At 38.4% G+C, this 14,942-nt stretch overlaps 1 protein-coding gene across 25 annotated transcripts in view; it reads right to left on the bottom strand.

The window, feature by feature from the left end:
* Nucleotides 1-14,942, bottom strand: part of ICA1 (islet cell autoantigen 1) — a 154,672-nt gene that overhangs the window by 129,906 nt on the left and 9,824 nt on the right. For 19 of the 25 annotated variants that reach the window (XR_009261278.1, XR_009261279.1, XM_058728724.1 and 16 more), the window contains one exon: nucleotides 3,638-3,737. Coding sequence is in view for 23 of the 25 variants with exons in the window: in XM_058728724.1 (XP_058584707.1) it covers nucleotides 3,638-3,654 (17 nt within the window). In the remaining 2 variants the exon portion in view is untranslated. The remainder of the gene's footprint in view (nucleotides 1-3,637; nucleotides 3,738-14,942) is intronic. The other 6 variants (XM_058728709.1, XM_058728710.1, XM_058728707.1 and 3 more) reach the window with 1 other exon arrangement.

Genomic DNA, 14,942 nt, shown 5'->3' with positions numbered 1-14,942 from the left:
CAAGCAGCCCAGGGAGTTATAGAGACAAGGCCAGACACCAATGTTCTCTCCACTCTAGCATTAGAGCTGACAGTGAAGTGATGGCAGAAAAGTAGAGATAAGGGGTTGAAAAATAGCACATTTAAAATGTGTCCTAGAGGTACCTAAAACAGTCAAACTCATAGAATCAGAAAGGAAAACAGTGGTTACCAAGAGGCTGGATGGGGTGAGAGGGAAATAGGAAACAATTACTGAAGGGGTACAAGGTTTCAATTATGCAAGATGAGTAAATTCTAGATGTCTTGCTCTACAACACTGTACCTACACTTAACTGTATTGTACACTTAAAAAGTTGTTAAAAGGGCACATCTCATGTTAAGTAGTCTTAACCACAGTGAAATGAAATTAAAAAAATAAAAAACAATTAAAAAATCTTTACCGATTTCTGATACTAAAAATTTAAATTTTTTTAAATGTTTACTTATCTTTGAGAAAGACAGAGAGAGAGAGAGAGAGAGAGAGAGAGAGAGAGAGAGAGCAGAGAAGGGGCAGAGAGAGTGAGAGAGACACAGAATCTGAATCAGGCTCTGAGCTGTGAGCACAAAGCCCAACGTGGGGCTCAAACTCATGAGCCGAAGTGGGATGCTTAACTGACTGAGCCAACCAGGTGCCCCTGATATTAAAACTTTAAATTCTTAAACATAAATGTTTAAAATACAGATAGGAAAAAAAAAACCACATTCTTTCAGGAAGGACACAGTATATGTAAAACAGAAATTAGAAAAAGAATTGAGATGAAATCAAATTCTGTAAAAGACCAGAGCACCTCAAATATTGACAGAAATGTTGCCATAGTGTTCTATATCTCCCCATGTCGTCTACACCCTCCTCCTGTCTAGAGTTCCTAGTGCACAGGTCCACACAGGATCCCTTGTTTCTCCTCTCTGCAGACATGTACCTTTTTCCACTGCATGCTATCACTACTCCAAAGGTGCCAGACCTGAGTCCTAAAGCATAAGTTGCTTTACATTACTACATAAAAATACCTATACCTTGAAACTTGGTGATTTCTACTCTCCTTCCAGATGGCATTTACAATTTTCCACACACAAATTTATTCTTAAAAAGTCAAAAGGGGTTTCAGATAACTTCTTTACAAAGGTTATCATTAGAGGAGTAGGATTTGGGGGACCTTCATGGTTTCTGCCTTATTTAAAAGTTTCTTTTTATATGTATAGACTTGTTGAACCACTATGCTCTACACCTGAAACTAATTAACACTGTGTATCAACTATACTTGAATTAAAAATTGTTTTACTATGAGCTCACATCAGAGAAAACAAGTGGAAAAGTATATAACTTTTATGTAAAAGAGAAAATCTATCTCTATAAATATGTGCTTTAAAAGATTGGAAGGGGGTACCGGGTGGCTCAGTCAGTTAAGCATCTGACTTTGGTTCAGGTAATGATCTCAGTCTGTGACTTCGAGCCCCGCGTCAGGCTCTGTGCTGACAGCTCACAGCCTGGAGCCTGCTTCAGATTCGGTGTCTACCTCTCTCTCTGCCCCTCCCTGGCTCGCACTCTGTCTCTTTCTCTCTCTCAAAACTAAACATTAAAAAAAAAAAAAAACCATTAAAAGACTGGAAGGATATACCCTCCAAAACTATTTGGGGAAACAGAATTTTTAGGAGTGGGGAATAGGGTGGACTTCTTTGTACCTTTTATTTACTTACTTACTTATGTACTTATTTATTTATTGTGAAAGGTCATGGATTAAAAAAATTTCCATTTTGAAAAAAAGACAAAGACAAAGGGACTTCAGAGATCTAATGAACACCCCTCACCTCTGTCATTTAACAAATGAGGTATCTTAGGTTTCAAAAGCTTACGAATTCTGCCCAAAGTCACACAGGATTAAAATCCAGGCCAGGGCTCATTTCAATGTTTTCTGCAGCCACTGCATTTCAGCAGCAAGCAATGCAGTGGCAGAGTTAGAGGGAAAAAGACTTTGGGGAAGTGCCTACTTCTTAGGGCTCTCCTGTCTCTCTCAGGTGCATGACTACCTACTTCCCTAGTCTGCTGCCAGGATATGACAGCCAGTATGAGGGTCACAGGACAGAGCCACCCCTTTGTCTTAACAAAGCAAGATGGAACAATTAAGAAAACAGTCTGACAACTCTTGGTTACAAAGCTGGCAAATGGTGATACTCAGGGAAACTAAATCCCTTAGCCATTTATGAATTATCCTTTAAAACTTGTTACATTTTGGGCGCCTGGGTGGCGCAGTCGGTTAAGCGTCCGACTTCAGCCAGGTCACGATCTCGCGGTCCGTGAGTTCGAGCCCCGCGTCAGGCTCTGGGCTGATGGCTCGGAGCCTGGAGCCTGTTTCCGATTCTGTGTCTCCCTCTCTCTCTGCCCCTCTCCCGCCCGTTCATGCTCTGTCTCTCTCTGTCCCAAAAATAAATAAAAAAAAAAAACATTAAAAAAATAAAAAAAAAATTTTAAAACTTGTTACATTTTAAGACATGCAAAAATTCTTTTAAGGTTTGACATTTGATACTACAGAGGCCTTGGGCCTGATTACTTCTTTACTGAGACAGGAAGGATTAAAAAGTATATTCCTAAAAAATAATAATAAAATTAAAAAATTAAAAGTATATTTATAATTAATTGTACATTTGAAACATGAAAATACACATCACAATTTTTCATGCTACAAATTCAAGAGATGAAACATGACAAAGATCTACCTGCCTGGTCGGTCATGAGTTCAAAATGGTTCAGAAACACTGCTTGTAGCAGATCTGGAATTTCTAAGACGTTTAATATGCTGCTGAGATGTGTTATAGGCATGTAAATGACAGTGCTGACATTGCCATGATTACCACATTTGACTCAGCATCATCATCTTCTAACCATATTTACCTCCTTAAGTGTTCATGAAGGTTGAAGTCATGACTATAAATTAATGAGTCTGGGTTCGTGTTCACTCATTATTTTATAGCTGCCCTATATCAAGTTTCCTGATAACGCTAATAACCTATAAATAAAATAGTGCTAAAAAAAGTATCAACTTATTACATTTGAAAAACTGGTAGTAAGAAAAGCCATTAGATTCTCAAAAGAAAAGTTATATGTAAATTAATTTCTTAAGAGAATATACATTACATAAGAACTTATAATATTTTTAGTGATTTGGTTTCCATATTTATTTAGAAAAGATATTGAAACTTGACTAAACTCCATATTGGATAGCAGCTAACATTATTTACTGCTAATGTGATTCTTGATTTTTCTTTTTCTTTTTCTTTCTTTTTCTTTTTCTTTTTATACAGATTCCTTTCTATCTACCTATTTACTTATATTTTTTTAGTTTTTGTTCTTTGAGAGAGAGTGAGCAGGGGAGAAGGGCAGAGGGAGAGAGAGAGAATCTTAAGTAGGCTCCATGCTCAGTGTGGAGCCTGATTTAGGGCTTGATCCCACACCCGTGGAATCCTGACCTGAGCCCAAATCAACAGTCAGATGCTCAACCAACTGAGCCACCCAGGCGCCCCTAAATCATGATTTTTCTATGCAACACAGATTTACTGAGCATATACAATGTGCTTTCTTCTTTCATTAGTCTCTCCCAATTCAGAAAAGACAACAAATTACTTACCATTTGTGTCCTGACATGTTTTCTTCTTCTTTTTTCTACTGTTGATGATTTGGGGAGAAGGGGCAGGGAAAAAGCATGAGAGGATAAGTTATATTATAACCTGAAATAAAACAAATGTTTAACAGTTAACACTATAATTATATGTTAATCTGACACACATAAAATCTTCCAATCCTAAACCATTAGTAAATATGGAAGTAACTCTAGTTTTTGTCCCCCACTTTCTTTGCCCTACTCAGGAAAATGGCCATCCTCAGGGGCAGAGCAAACCAACCCAACCCAACCACATTTGCCTACCAGTTTCTGGAAAGACTGGAGAGATTGTTACCTAAAGGAATGGCCTCTGTCCAGACACAGAATGCTGGCTGCCAGAGTGAATGCTCAGCACAGGAGTGCTTCTGGCTACTCCACAAAATCAACCCACCTGTTCTCCCTCTGCATCAGAAAGGGTCCTGGCAATCAATGCCCCTCAATGATTAATTTTTTTTAATGTTTTAAGGAAACCAAAATGAAAGTGTTAAAATTCCAGGCTTCAGGTGTAGGGACAGGAGAGAGGAAGGAAGACATTTTGCTGGAGTGTCTGGATGCCTCTGAAATGACAGCATCCAATAATCAGCATGTCTTTTCCTCCTGGAGGGCATCCAAGTTTTTGGACAAGATGCTTTGGGAATGACATTCATGATGAGTAAGCTTTGCCCTCTACTCAGTAAATCATGGAAAGGCCACTCACTTCTAGTCTTAACACCCACACAGCTTCCCTGCAAGTATGCATTTACTTTATTTAGCTTCAAGCTTCCAACAAAATTTCTCATGAAAAGGTACTGTTCAAGGAAACAAAATTATAGTCTTTCCTTGAGTCCAATTTCACCATGAACTATTAGGACAGTTGATACTTTTTCATTTTTAATTAACACTTAATTATTTTTAATTGTGGTAAAAAACAAAATTTATCCTCTTAACAATTTTTTAATGTGCATTACAGTATTGTTAACTATATGTATATTTGTTATATAACAGATCTCCAGAACTTTTTCATCTTGCATGACTGAAACTCTATACCCATTGAACCATTCCTCATTTCCTCCACTGCCCCCCCAACACTGGCAACCACCATTCTTCCTGTTTCTATGGGTTTCACTATCTTAGACACATCATATAAGTGAAATCATGCAGTATGTCATTTTTGTGACTGGTTTATTTTACTTAGCATAAGGGTGTCAAGGTTCATCCATGTTGTAACCTATGACAGGTTTTCCTTCTTTTTAAAGGTGGAATAATATTCCATTGTATGTACAAAGCTTATTTCTTTACCCATCCATCCACTGATGGACATTTAGGTTGCTTCCAGATTTTGGCTATGAATAATACTGCAATGAACAAGGGTGTCCAAATATCCAGGTTTTTTATATATACATATCCAGAAATGGGACTGATAGATCGTATGGTAGTTCTTTTTTTTTTTTTTAATGTTTTATTTTTGACAGAAAGCTTTTGCACACATGCACAAGAGAGGGGGAGGGGCAGAGAGACAGGGGGACAGAGGATCTGAGCAGGCTCTGTGCCAACAGTAGACAGCCTGATGCAGGGCTCTGTGCTGAGAGCCGAGAGCCTGATGTGGGGCTCCAACTCACAAACCGCGTGATCATGACCTGAGGCGAAGTCAGACACTTAACTGACTGATCCACCCAGGCACCCCTCATATTGTAGTTCTATTTTTGATTTTTTTTTTTTTTTTTTTTTTTTGGACAGAGAGAGACAGAGCATGAACGGGGGAGGGGCAGAGAGAGAGGGAGACACAGAATCGGAAACAGGCTCCAGGCTCCGAGCCATCAGCCCAGAGCCCGACGCGGGGCTCGAACTCACAGACCGCGAGATCGTGACCTGGCTGAAGTGGGACGCTTAACCGACTGCGCCACCCAGGCGCCCCCTATTTTTGATTTTTGAGGAACCTCCATACTTTTTTCCACAGTGACTGCACCATTGTAAAATCCTACCAACAGTACTCCAAGGTTTTCAGTTTCTCCATATCCTCCCCAACACCTGTTGTTTACCTTTTCTTTTTCTTCCTTCCTTTCTTTTCTTTCTTTCTTTCCTTCTTTCTCTCCTTCCTTCCTTCCTCCCTCCCTCCTTCTTTCTTCCTTTCTTCCTTCCTTCCTTCCTTCCTTCCTTCCTTCCTTCCTTCCTTCCTTCTTTCTTCTTTCTCTTTCTTTCCTTTCTTTCTTTCTTTCTTTCTTTCTTTCTTTCTTCTTTCTTTCTTTCTTGTGGTAGGAGTCACCCTAATGGATGTGAGGTGGTATCTCACTGTGATTTTGATTTACATTTCCCTGATCACTAGTGATGTTGAGCCTCTTTTCAATGCTTACTATCCATTTTCATATCTTCTTTAGACAAATGTCTATTCAAGTCCTTTGCCAGTTTTTCAATTGGACAATTATGTTATTGCATTGTAGGAGTCCTTTATATATTCTTTTTTTTTTTTTTTTAACGTTTATTTATTTTTGAGACAGAGAGAGACAGAGCATGAACGGGGGAGGGGCAGAGAGAGAAGGAGACACAGAATCGGAAACAGGCTCCAGGCTCTGAGCTGTCAGCACAGAGCCCGACGCGGGGCTCGAACTCATGGACCGCGAGATCATGACCCGAGCCGAAGTCGGATGCTTAACCGACTGAGCCACCCAGGCGCCCCTATATATTCTTAATATTAACCCTTTACAGTTTGCAAATACTTTCTCCTATTCGGTAGGTTGCCTTTTCACTGTTGTTTCCTTTGCTAAAACGTTTTCATTTTCAATTATTAAAGTATTTAACAATTTCTTTGTCATGTAATAATAGATAATAAAAATCACTGAGCAAAAGGGATGCCTGGCTGGCTCAGTCGGTGGAGCACGCAACTTTTGATCTCCTGTTGTAACTTTGAACTCCATGTTAGGTGTAGAGATTACTTAAAAATAAAAACTTTAAAAAAAATCACTGAGCACACTGCCCCTTCTACTTGGACTTTTAAGCTATTTCTGGATTATGATGCCAGTGTTCCTCAAGGTACTGTTTATAGGCCACGTACACTGGAATCTTCTGGGGTGTTAACAGGCAGATTCCTAGGCCTCATTCCTTTACCTAATGATCCAAAATCTCTGGGCAGTCTGGGAATCTGCATTTGTAACAGGCTTTGCAAGTGATTATGAAGCACATTAAGTCTGAATACCACAGCTAAATGGCATACAGGAAAAGCCCTTTCTGGAAATGGATCTTAACCTGAATTATAATATAGTACTACAGCAAAGAAATCATGGGTGGGAAAATCAGATCAACTCTACAGGGCATATCTAAATGTCTCATGAGAAGGCAGCTGTAGTCAGGACTCCCATCTCCAGCCCCATACACCAGGGACAATTAACACACATTTTAAGATTTCCGCACAAAATTCACCTCATCTTGCCCTACCACTTTCTAAATTCACAGCGTCAAAATCACTACTTTAAAAAATCATTATAATTCTCATCCATTCCTTCATTTCAGTTCAACAGTTTGGTTTATCTAACATGCACCACACATCTAATTATATGCACCAGGCACTGTCCTAGCCTCAAGAAACCTACAGTCTAGATCAGCTCTGTCCAGTAGAAATACACTATAAGCTACATATGTAATTTTAAATGATTGAATAGCCATGTTAAAAAGTAAAAAGAAACAGGGGTGCCTGGATGGCTCAGTCGTTAAGCGTCTGACTTCAGCTCAGGTCATGATCTCGCAGTTTGTGAGTTCAAGCCCCACGTTGGGCTCTGTGCTGACAGCTCAGAGCTTGGAGCCTGCTTCAGATTCTGTGTCTCTCTCTCTGCCCCTCCCCTGCTCATACTCTGTCTCTCAAATATAAATAAACATTAAAAATTTAAAAAAAAAGTAAAAAGAAACAGTAAAAAAGTTTTATTTTTTTTTTTTATTTTTTTTTTTTTTTAATTTTTTTTTTTTCAACGTTTTTTATTTTTATTTTTGGGACAGAGAGAGACAGAGCATGAACGGGGGAGGGGCAGAGAGAGAGGGAGACACAGAATCGGAAACAGGCTCCAGGCTCCGAGCCATCAGCCCAGAGCCTGACGCGGGGCTCGAACTCACGGACCGCGAGATCGTGACCTGGCTGAAGTCGGACGCTTAACCGACTGCGCCACCCAGGCGCCCCAGAAACAGTAAAAAAGTTTTAAATAATATATTTTATTCAACTCAATATATCTAAAATATTATTTCAACATATAATCAATAAGTAATTTACTGATATATTTTGCATCTGTGTTTTTGTACCATCTGAAATCTGGTGTGTATTTTACACTTACAGTACATCTCAATTGAGACTTGCCATATTAAGTGCTCAATGGCCACATGTGGTTATTAGTACAGTACTGGACAATGTAGGTTGAGCCATTAAGATAGACTTATAAACATAATGTCCAGATCCAGGAGACTCTTGAAATTTGCAAGGGACATATAAAAAGATCTTTGCGAACCCCCAAATTTGTAAAATCTGCTGTTAAAAAATCGTTTTCCCTATTAAACACTATAAAGTCTAAAATTAGCTAATACTACAATTTGATTCTGCAAAGGAGGCTGTATCTCCACTTCTGCCATGAGACACTTATGAAAGAAGTCCATAATGAATGGTATCATGTCTCAAGCATTTGAATGGCAGAGAGAATAGGGCACCTGGGTGGCTCAGTCAGTTGAGTGTCCGACTTCAGCTCAGGTCATGATCTCATGGTTCAGTTTATGAGTTTGAGCCCCACATTGGGTTCTGTGCTCAGAGCCTGGAGCCTGTTCTGGATTCTGTGTCTCCCTCTCTCTCTGTCCCTCCCCTGCTCATGCTCTGTCTCTAAAAAATAAACATTTTTTAAAAATGTTTTTTTAAATGAATGGCACAGAGAAGATTTCCCAAAGTTCTGCTTGTGGCCATACTGCTTTGGGAGATAAGCAAAGAAAAGGAAGCATCAAGCTGTTTATCGACTTTCCATGACATGAGTGCCATGAAAAGAAAAAGAAAAGCACAGACACTGTTAAATTCACAGGATATGACCATATGAATGTTTGTGTTTCACTAAACTCTATCCCCAAGGAAGGACAAAGCAGATGAGTCAATAAGAATTAAGACTTTCTCAAAGAAGTAGGGACCCAAGAGTTAACAGATCAATAAAAGGCAAATTCCTGGTGTTCCTGGCTGGCTAAGTGGGTAGAGCATGTGATTCTTGATCTGGGAGTTATGGGTTCAAGCCCCCCATTGGCCATTCAGCTTACTTAAAAAGACAGTAAGTTCCTAATTTTGATGTAACAACTCAGATGGTATGGGGATGGGTTAGTGAGGAGTGGCCTCTTTGTACTAAAGGGGAAAGATGTCTGTTCAAAGGCGGAAGTACTGCTGAGGTCAGTGCCTTCTCAGGTGACACAAAGCCTGCCAACCTAACCCTCCTAGACTTAACCAGGCTGTACCTTGAAGTAGTTTACCTCATGCCAGGCAGTAAGACCACAGCTGTTCTCAGCCACACCCATGTGGCTGAGAGGCCATTCTGCCTTGTGGGGAGAATTGGGGGAACGGGGATGAGGGATACTTCATTCGGTGTTTGTACCGGAGCTCTAGGCAATGATTCTGCTTATTTTTCCTTATTTTTTCCTCTTTTCTTACATGCTTGCTGTGGTGTCTTCAGTTTTAGTCACCCATGCATACAGGCTACAAATTGCGTTTTATTTCCTACAGCCATTGAAAAGCCATTTGGAACACAATAGATGGCCAATACCTAAGACAAAGTTTTTTCCAAATACTCCATGGTTCTCAGAATGCTAAAGCAAGCCTGTGTTAAACAAAGTTTGATGCATTGTTGCAAAGAAGAGGAGTTGGTTTGTCCTCAGATGCCTTAAACCCTTCTACTAGAGTCTCCTCCTTGGAAATCTAACATGGGGAAGTATTTTCATTCCACATAGGCTGGCTTCAGCCACAGTGAACATTTGTTCTGGCCCAGAATCCTTTTCTATGAGCTTATGGAGTTAGCTGATGGCACCTCCAATTACATTTGAGTTATGCAAAGAATTCAAAACTCTTCAGCCAACACTTAACAGAGTAAAGGTAAGATAGTAGTTACATTTCACTGTATCAGTACTTTGAATCTGGAAAAATATTACAATAAGCTTTCTCTTGAATCACATTTTCTAAGTGTGTTGTGTATCTTGTGCAGTTTTAAGTCTCAAATTACCTTTCCAACTTTAGCAGATTTTTCTCTTCCATCAGTGAGTAGTTTTTCTTTTAGATGGAGCACTAGTTGAAACTGAGTCCAGAATCCCTTTTCCCTGTATCTGTACTGAGCATATGGTGGATTCTCTTGAATTGTAGATCTGAGTCACTGCCAAATTTGTCTTTTCCCAACTTATTCAAAATTCCTATTTTCCAACTAAAAATCATCACTGAGAGCTCCTCAGTACTGCTGTGCACACCAGCATTTAGCTTTCTTTGGGAAGTGGGCCATTTTTCCCCCATAAGAAACACACTTTTCAAGTGATGTGGGTGCAAAGTGGTACATTTGCATCCTAGAGTAAAATCACGCATTCCCAAACACCAGCTTCATGGCACCACACATCACTGAACAAGTGCAAATCTGTTCACATCCCAACATTCCCGAAGCTAGGATATGTCCTACAATTGATACCTTGTCAACAGTCTGCCAGTCACTTTTTTTTTTCTTCACAGAACATAAAATGGTAAAAGGTCTCATGAGCAATGGTCTCTTATATTAGATGAAATAAAGAATAATTATTTAAAATAAATCTTCAGTTTGGGGTACCTGAGTGGCTCAGTCGGTAAGTGTCTGACTTCGGCTCAGGTCATGATCTCGCAGTTTGTGAGTCTGAGCCCCATGTCAGGCTCTGTGCTGGGAGCCTAGAGCCTGTTTCGGATTCTGTGTCTCCCTCTCTTTCTGTCCCTCTCCCCGCTTATGCTCTGTCTCTCTCTCAAAAGTAAATAAACTTTAAAATTAAACCTCAGTAAAAACACATCACTACATGCTACAGACTTTAGGGGCTATTTGTGTATAACCAAAAAGGAGAACCTGAAGTCAGGGAACGCCAGGTGTTACTGTGATGTAGAATGAGTGTCATGACAGAGGAAGTGTCCAGGGTTAGGTGAAAAAAAGGGAAGAGGAACCAGACCTGGCTTCTAAGGTGACCTCTGGGCTGAGTTTCTAACAATCAGTAGAGGCTGGCCAGATGAAGGGTAAGAGTGGGGGCAGCAGGAGTGGGTGGTGGGTAGGTGGTGGTAATTATTCCAGACAGAGGGAAAACAATGACCAAATTCCTGCACAGTAGAACTGCGTGGTGTGTGCATGCAACCATAAGTAGTTGTGCATTCCTAAAACTTAATGATGAGACATGGCTGAGGAGACATAGGGACCAATCTCTGAGGCCACCTTCTGTCCCTTTCAGCATCTAGATATATTCTATAGCCACTGGAGGGTAGACACTCACTGTGGTTTACTTCACATTGAGTGAGCACCTTCTATGTCCTGCCTTCACTTGAGAGGTCATCCTTACTATCCATAACAAATGCTGGAAGCCTGTGGAATGCCTCTTGAATTTAGCCTCCAACTACACAATCTATAATTTTCTGCCAATTCCATCTTCCCATTATTTCAGAGATTATTTTCATCTAGAAATATTACCAGTTTTCAATATCTTGCTTTGTCTTTGGTTTATTTCTCTGGTGCAGTCTCAGAATTAATGCACGTCATATAATTTAGAGCCTAGAGGGAGTTGAGAAACAATCAAATGAAGCCCCTTTCTTGCACACCATATAGAATTGTCGAATCACTATGTTACACACCTGAAAATAGTAATGCTATGTATCAATTACACTTCAATAATAAAAATTAAAACAAATGGAAAATCAAAGAATTAAAAACTAAATGAAATAACATGGGGACCTGTGATCCAGGGAGGTGACTAATGGGTCTGAGAAAACAAAGCCAAGGAGCTTCAGAGCCAAGGCTTCAATGAGGGCTCCTGATGGCTTGCCTAATGAAAACAATATAAATCTGTCAGAGGTTCTAGGGACTGAGTTAAAAAATAACTTAATGTTTGTACATTTCTGTTGCTCCAAGTCATTTTTCACCTTTTTTTTCCCCGGAGGATTATTTCTGGTCACTTTTTTTTATGTCAATGATTTTTATAATTTTCTACAAAGACAAGGAAGTGTATGTTTTAAGTATAAATGCTAAAACAGTTTCAGTAAAAACAGAAAAATGACTCCTCCAGACGTAATTAACTATATTATTTTTAAAACACATACTGATTCAATCACACTCACACATAGTTGAAAGATTCCTACAGAGGGTGGGAAGTCGAAGTAGCCTTCCATGCTTTCAAAAGCTAAATATTAATTAAAGTAACATCATTTTGGGGCCTGGATGGCTCAGTTGGTAGAGCATGTGACTCTTGATCTGAGGGTTATGATTTCGAGCCCCATGCTGGGTGCAAAGTTTACTTAATAAAAATATATATTAATAAAGTGATGTGATTTTGAGTAGCATTTACAGGTGTTTTTCCTGTCTCTCAGATATCACATAGCTTTTCTGTGCATATTTTGATAAAGTTATGATTACTTGAGCATTCTATGTAACTTTAAATGGGATTCTGTTTTTAGTTGAGTTTTGTGTCTCCTGCAAGTGATTTCTGACACTTCACAAATTTGCAAGTAAAAGTAAAACACAATCATGCTTCAATTTTGTGAGTCAGCAAACCTTATGAGAGGAAAATAGAATTCTTAACCTTTTTCAAGGCAGCTAAAAGATGAGTGAGTTTTTATTTAAGCCCTACACGTGCAAATTATTGTTAAAATCTGCATTTTCTGTTAGTGAACTGGAGTCTTAGGATGTTTTTAAATGATCATTGAATCCACATTGATATAGCTCAGATACTACATACAGGCATTAGTTAAGCTTAATGCTTCCCTAAACCTATTAAAACCACATTCCTAAAGTAAATTTTTTAATGTCAAAATATTTGTCTCCCAATACAAAGTAAAAGCCACTAAACCCATGATCATGCTGCACATGTGTGCCTTCTTCAAGTCACTTCACCTATCTTACCTCACTTTGCTTGTCTGTGGAACAGTAGACCAGGCTAGCTGACATGTCGGATGTCCTCAGTCACAAAAACTATAAAGCTGACTTTAATTAAGTTTAAAGACATTTATATCTAAGAGAAAGCTTCAAGATAATGAACACATCTTCCTTTTTAAAAATGAGCTAATTGAGGTTCTAAAAATGGGGAAGTTCTCAAGAAGGAAAGCTGGAATTGAAACACTAATCTCTTATTAGCAACCTGGTGCTCTCCTCAGCTTCTCCCTCTTTCCCAAGAGATATTTCTCAAAGGAAAATATCCAACACAGCATTTCATATTCTAAGAAACTAAAAAAAGAACAAGTCAAGATATTCTCTAAAAGACCATCATCTTCACCATTAATGTTAGTTTAAAATGTTATGTTCCCACAAAACAAACAAACCGCAAAACTCAAATGGCTCATTGGGGTGACTGGGTGATTCAGTCAGTTAAGCATCTAACTTAAGCTCAGGTCATGATCTCAGGGTTTGTGGGTTCAAGCCTTGTGTCAGGCTCTGCACTGACAGCTCAGAGCCTGGAGCCTGCTTCGGATTCTGTGTGTCTCTCTCTGCCCCTTCCCTGCTCTCTGTCTCTGTCTCTCTCAAAAATAATAAACATTAAAAAAAATAAGAAAAAGAAACCTCAAACAGCTCAGAAGGGGCATGAGTTAGATTTTGCTCATCTCTTATTTAAAGAACAGCTTGCAAAGGACAATCAATGGTGAATTTTCTGCTACAACAAAAAAACATGGCAGAAATAACAAAGAAGCTGGCATTTGAAAACAACAAACCTTAAAGAAATCCACAAGAACAAATAATATAAAATGGATTAAAAGAATAGAGACAGGAAAAGAAAAACTAGGTTGTCTTTGCTAGAGAAAAGATTTTTGAAAACCCTTGCTTATAAACTGTACTCACCTTTGATTTTATTTAGGTTGGTTTACATAACTTTCAAAGGTCAATTCAAATTTAGCATACAGATTTTAATCTCTAGTACTTATGGTAGTTTTTTCTCTAAAACCTTAACTTCAAAAGGTGAAATAGGAAGGAACACCAGAGTCAGATAAAGTTCGCAATCACCTTCTACAAAGAAATACTGTATACTCTTCAACTGCCAGCACAGAATATTATTAAATGATAGTAATACATGTTTTCCTTAAATTGTAGTTTAAAACTGCATTTTACAATTGGAAAACTCTTAACAATTTAAAAAAATTTTATAGAAGAATTATCTGAAATAAGTGTATCTTTTAACATTGTGTTGTCCAAATACAGTAGCCGCTAGCCACATATGGATATTGACACTTGAAAGATGGCTAGTCTGAATATAGGTATGCTTTTAGTCTACACTGGATTTTGAAGACTTAGTATATCCCCCAAATGGTAAAATGGCTCACTGATAAATCTACATTTTATTTATATTTAATATTTATATAAAGTATATATATTTTATATCAACACATTTGTATATATTCATATTTTTGATAAAAGCTGTATCAAAACATTATATGTAAATACCTACTTATACATTCTATTTGATATTTAATTATATTTTATATGTTATATGTGTATTTTTGTATTTTATGTTAAAATGATATTTTGAATATATTGGGTTAAATAAAATATATTTAGCCAAATTATGGAAAGAGCCTAAATGTCCATCAACTGATGAATGGATAAAGAAGTTGTGGTTTATATATACAATGGAATACTACTTGGCAATGAGAAAGAATGAAATGTGGCCTTTTGTAGCAACATGGATGGAACTGGAGAATGTCATGCTAAGTGAAATAAGTCATACAGAGAAAGACAGATACCATATGTTTTCACTCTTATGTGGATCCTGAGAAACTTAACAGAAGACTGTGGGGGAGGGGAAGGGAAAAAAAAAGTTAGAGAGGGAGAGAGCCAAACCATAAGAGACTCTTAAAAACTGAGAATAAACTGAGGGTTGATGGGGGGTGGGAGGGAGGGGAAAGTGGGTGATGGGCATTGAGGAGGGTACCTGTTGGGATAAGCACTGGGTGTTGCATGGAAACCAATTTGACAATAAATTTCATATTAAAAAAATCAAAAAATAAATAAAATAAAATATATTGTCTAATTTCACCTGTTCCCTTTTAGTTTTTTAAACATGTCAACTAGTACTTTTTAAATTGCATATGTGGCTGCTATTATATTTT

The sequence above is a fragment of the Neofelis nebulosa genome, chromosome 4 (genome assembly GCF_028018385.1).
Source record: "Neofelis nebulosa isolate mNeoNeb1 chromosome 4, mNeoNeb1.pri, whole genome shotgun sequence".
Lineage (NCBI taxonomy): Eukaryota > Metazoa > Chordata > Mammalia > Carnivora > Felidae > Neofelis > Neofelis nebulosa.
Note: the sequence above shows the minus strand (reverse complement) of the source record. Positions and strands in the feature narration are given on the sequence as shown.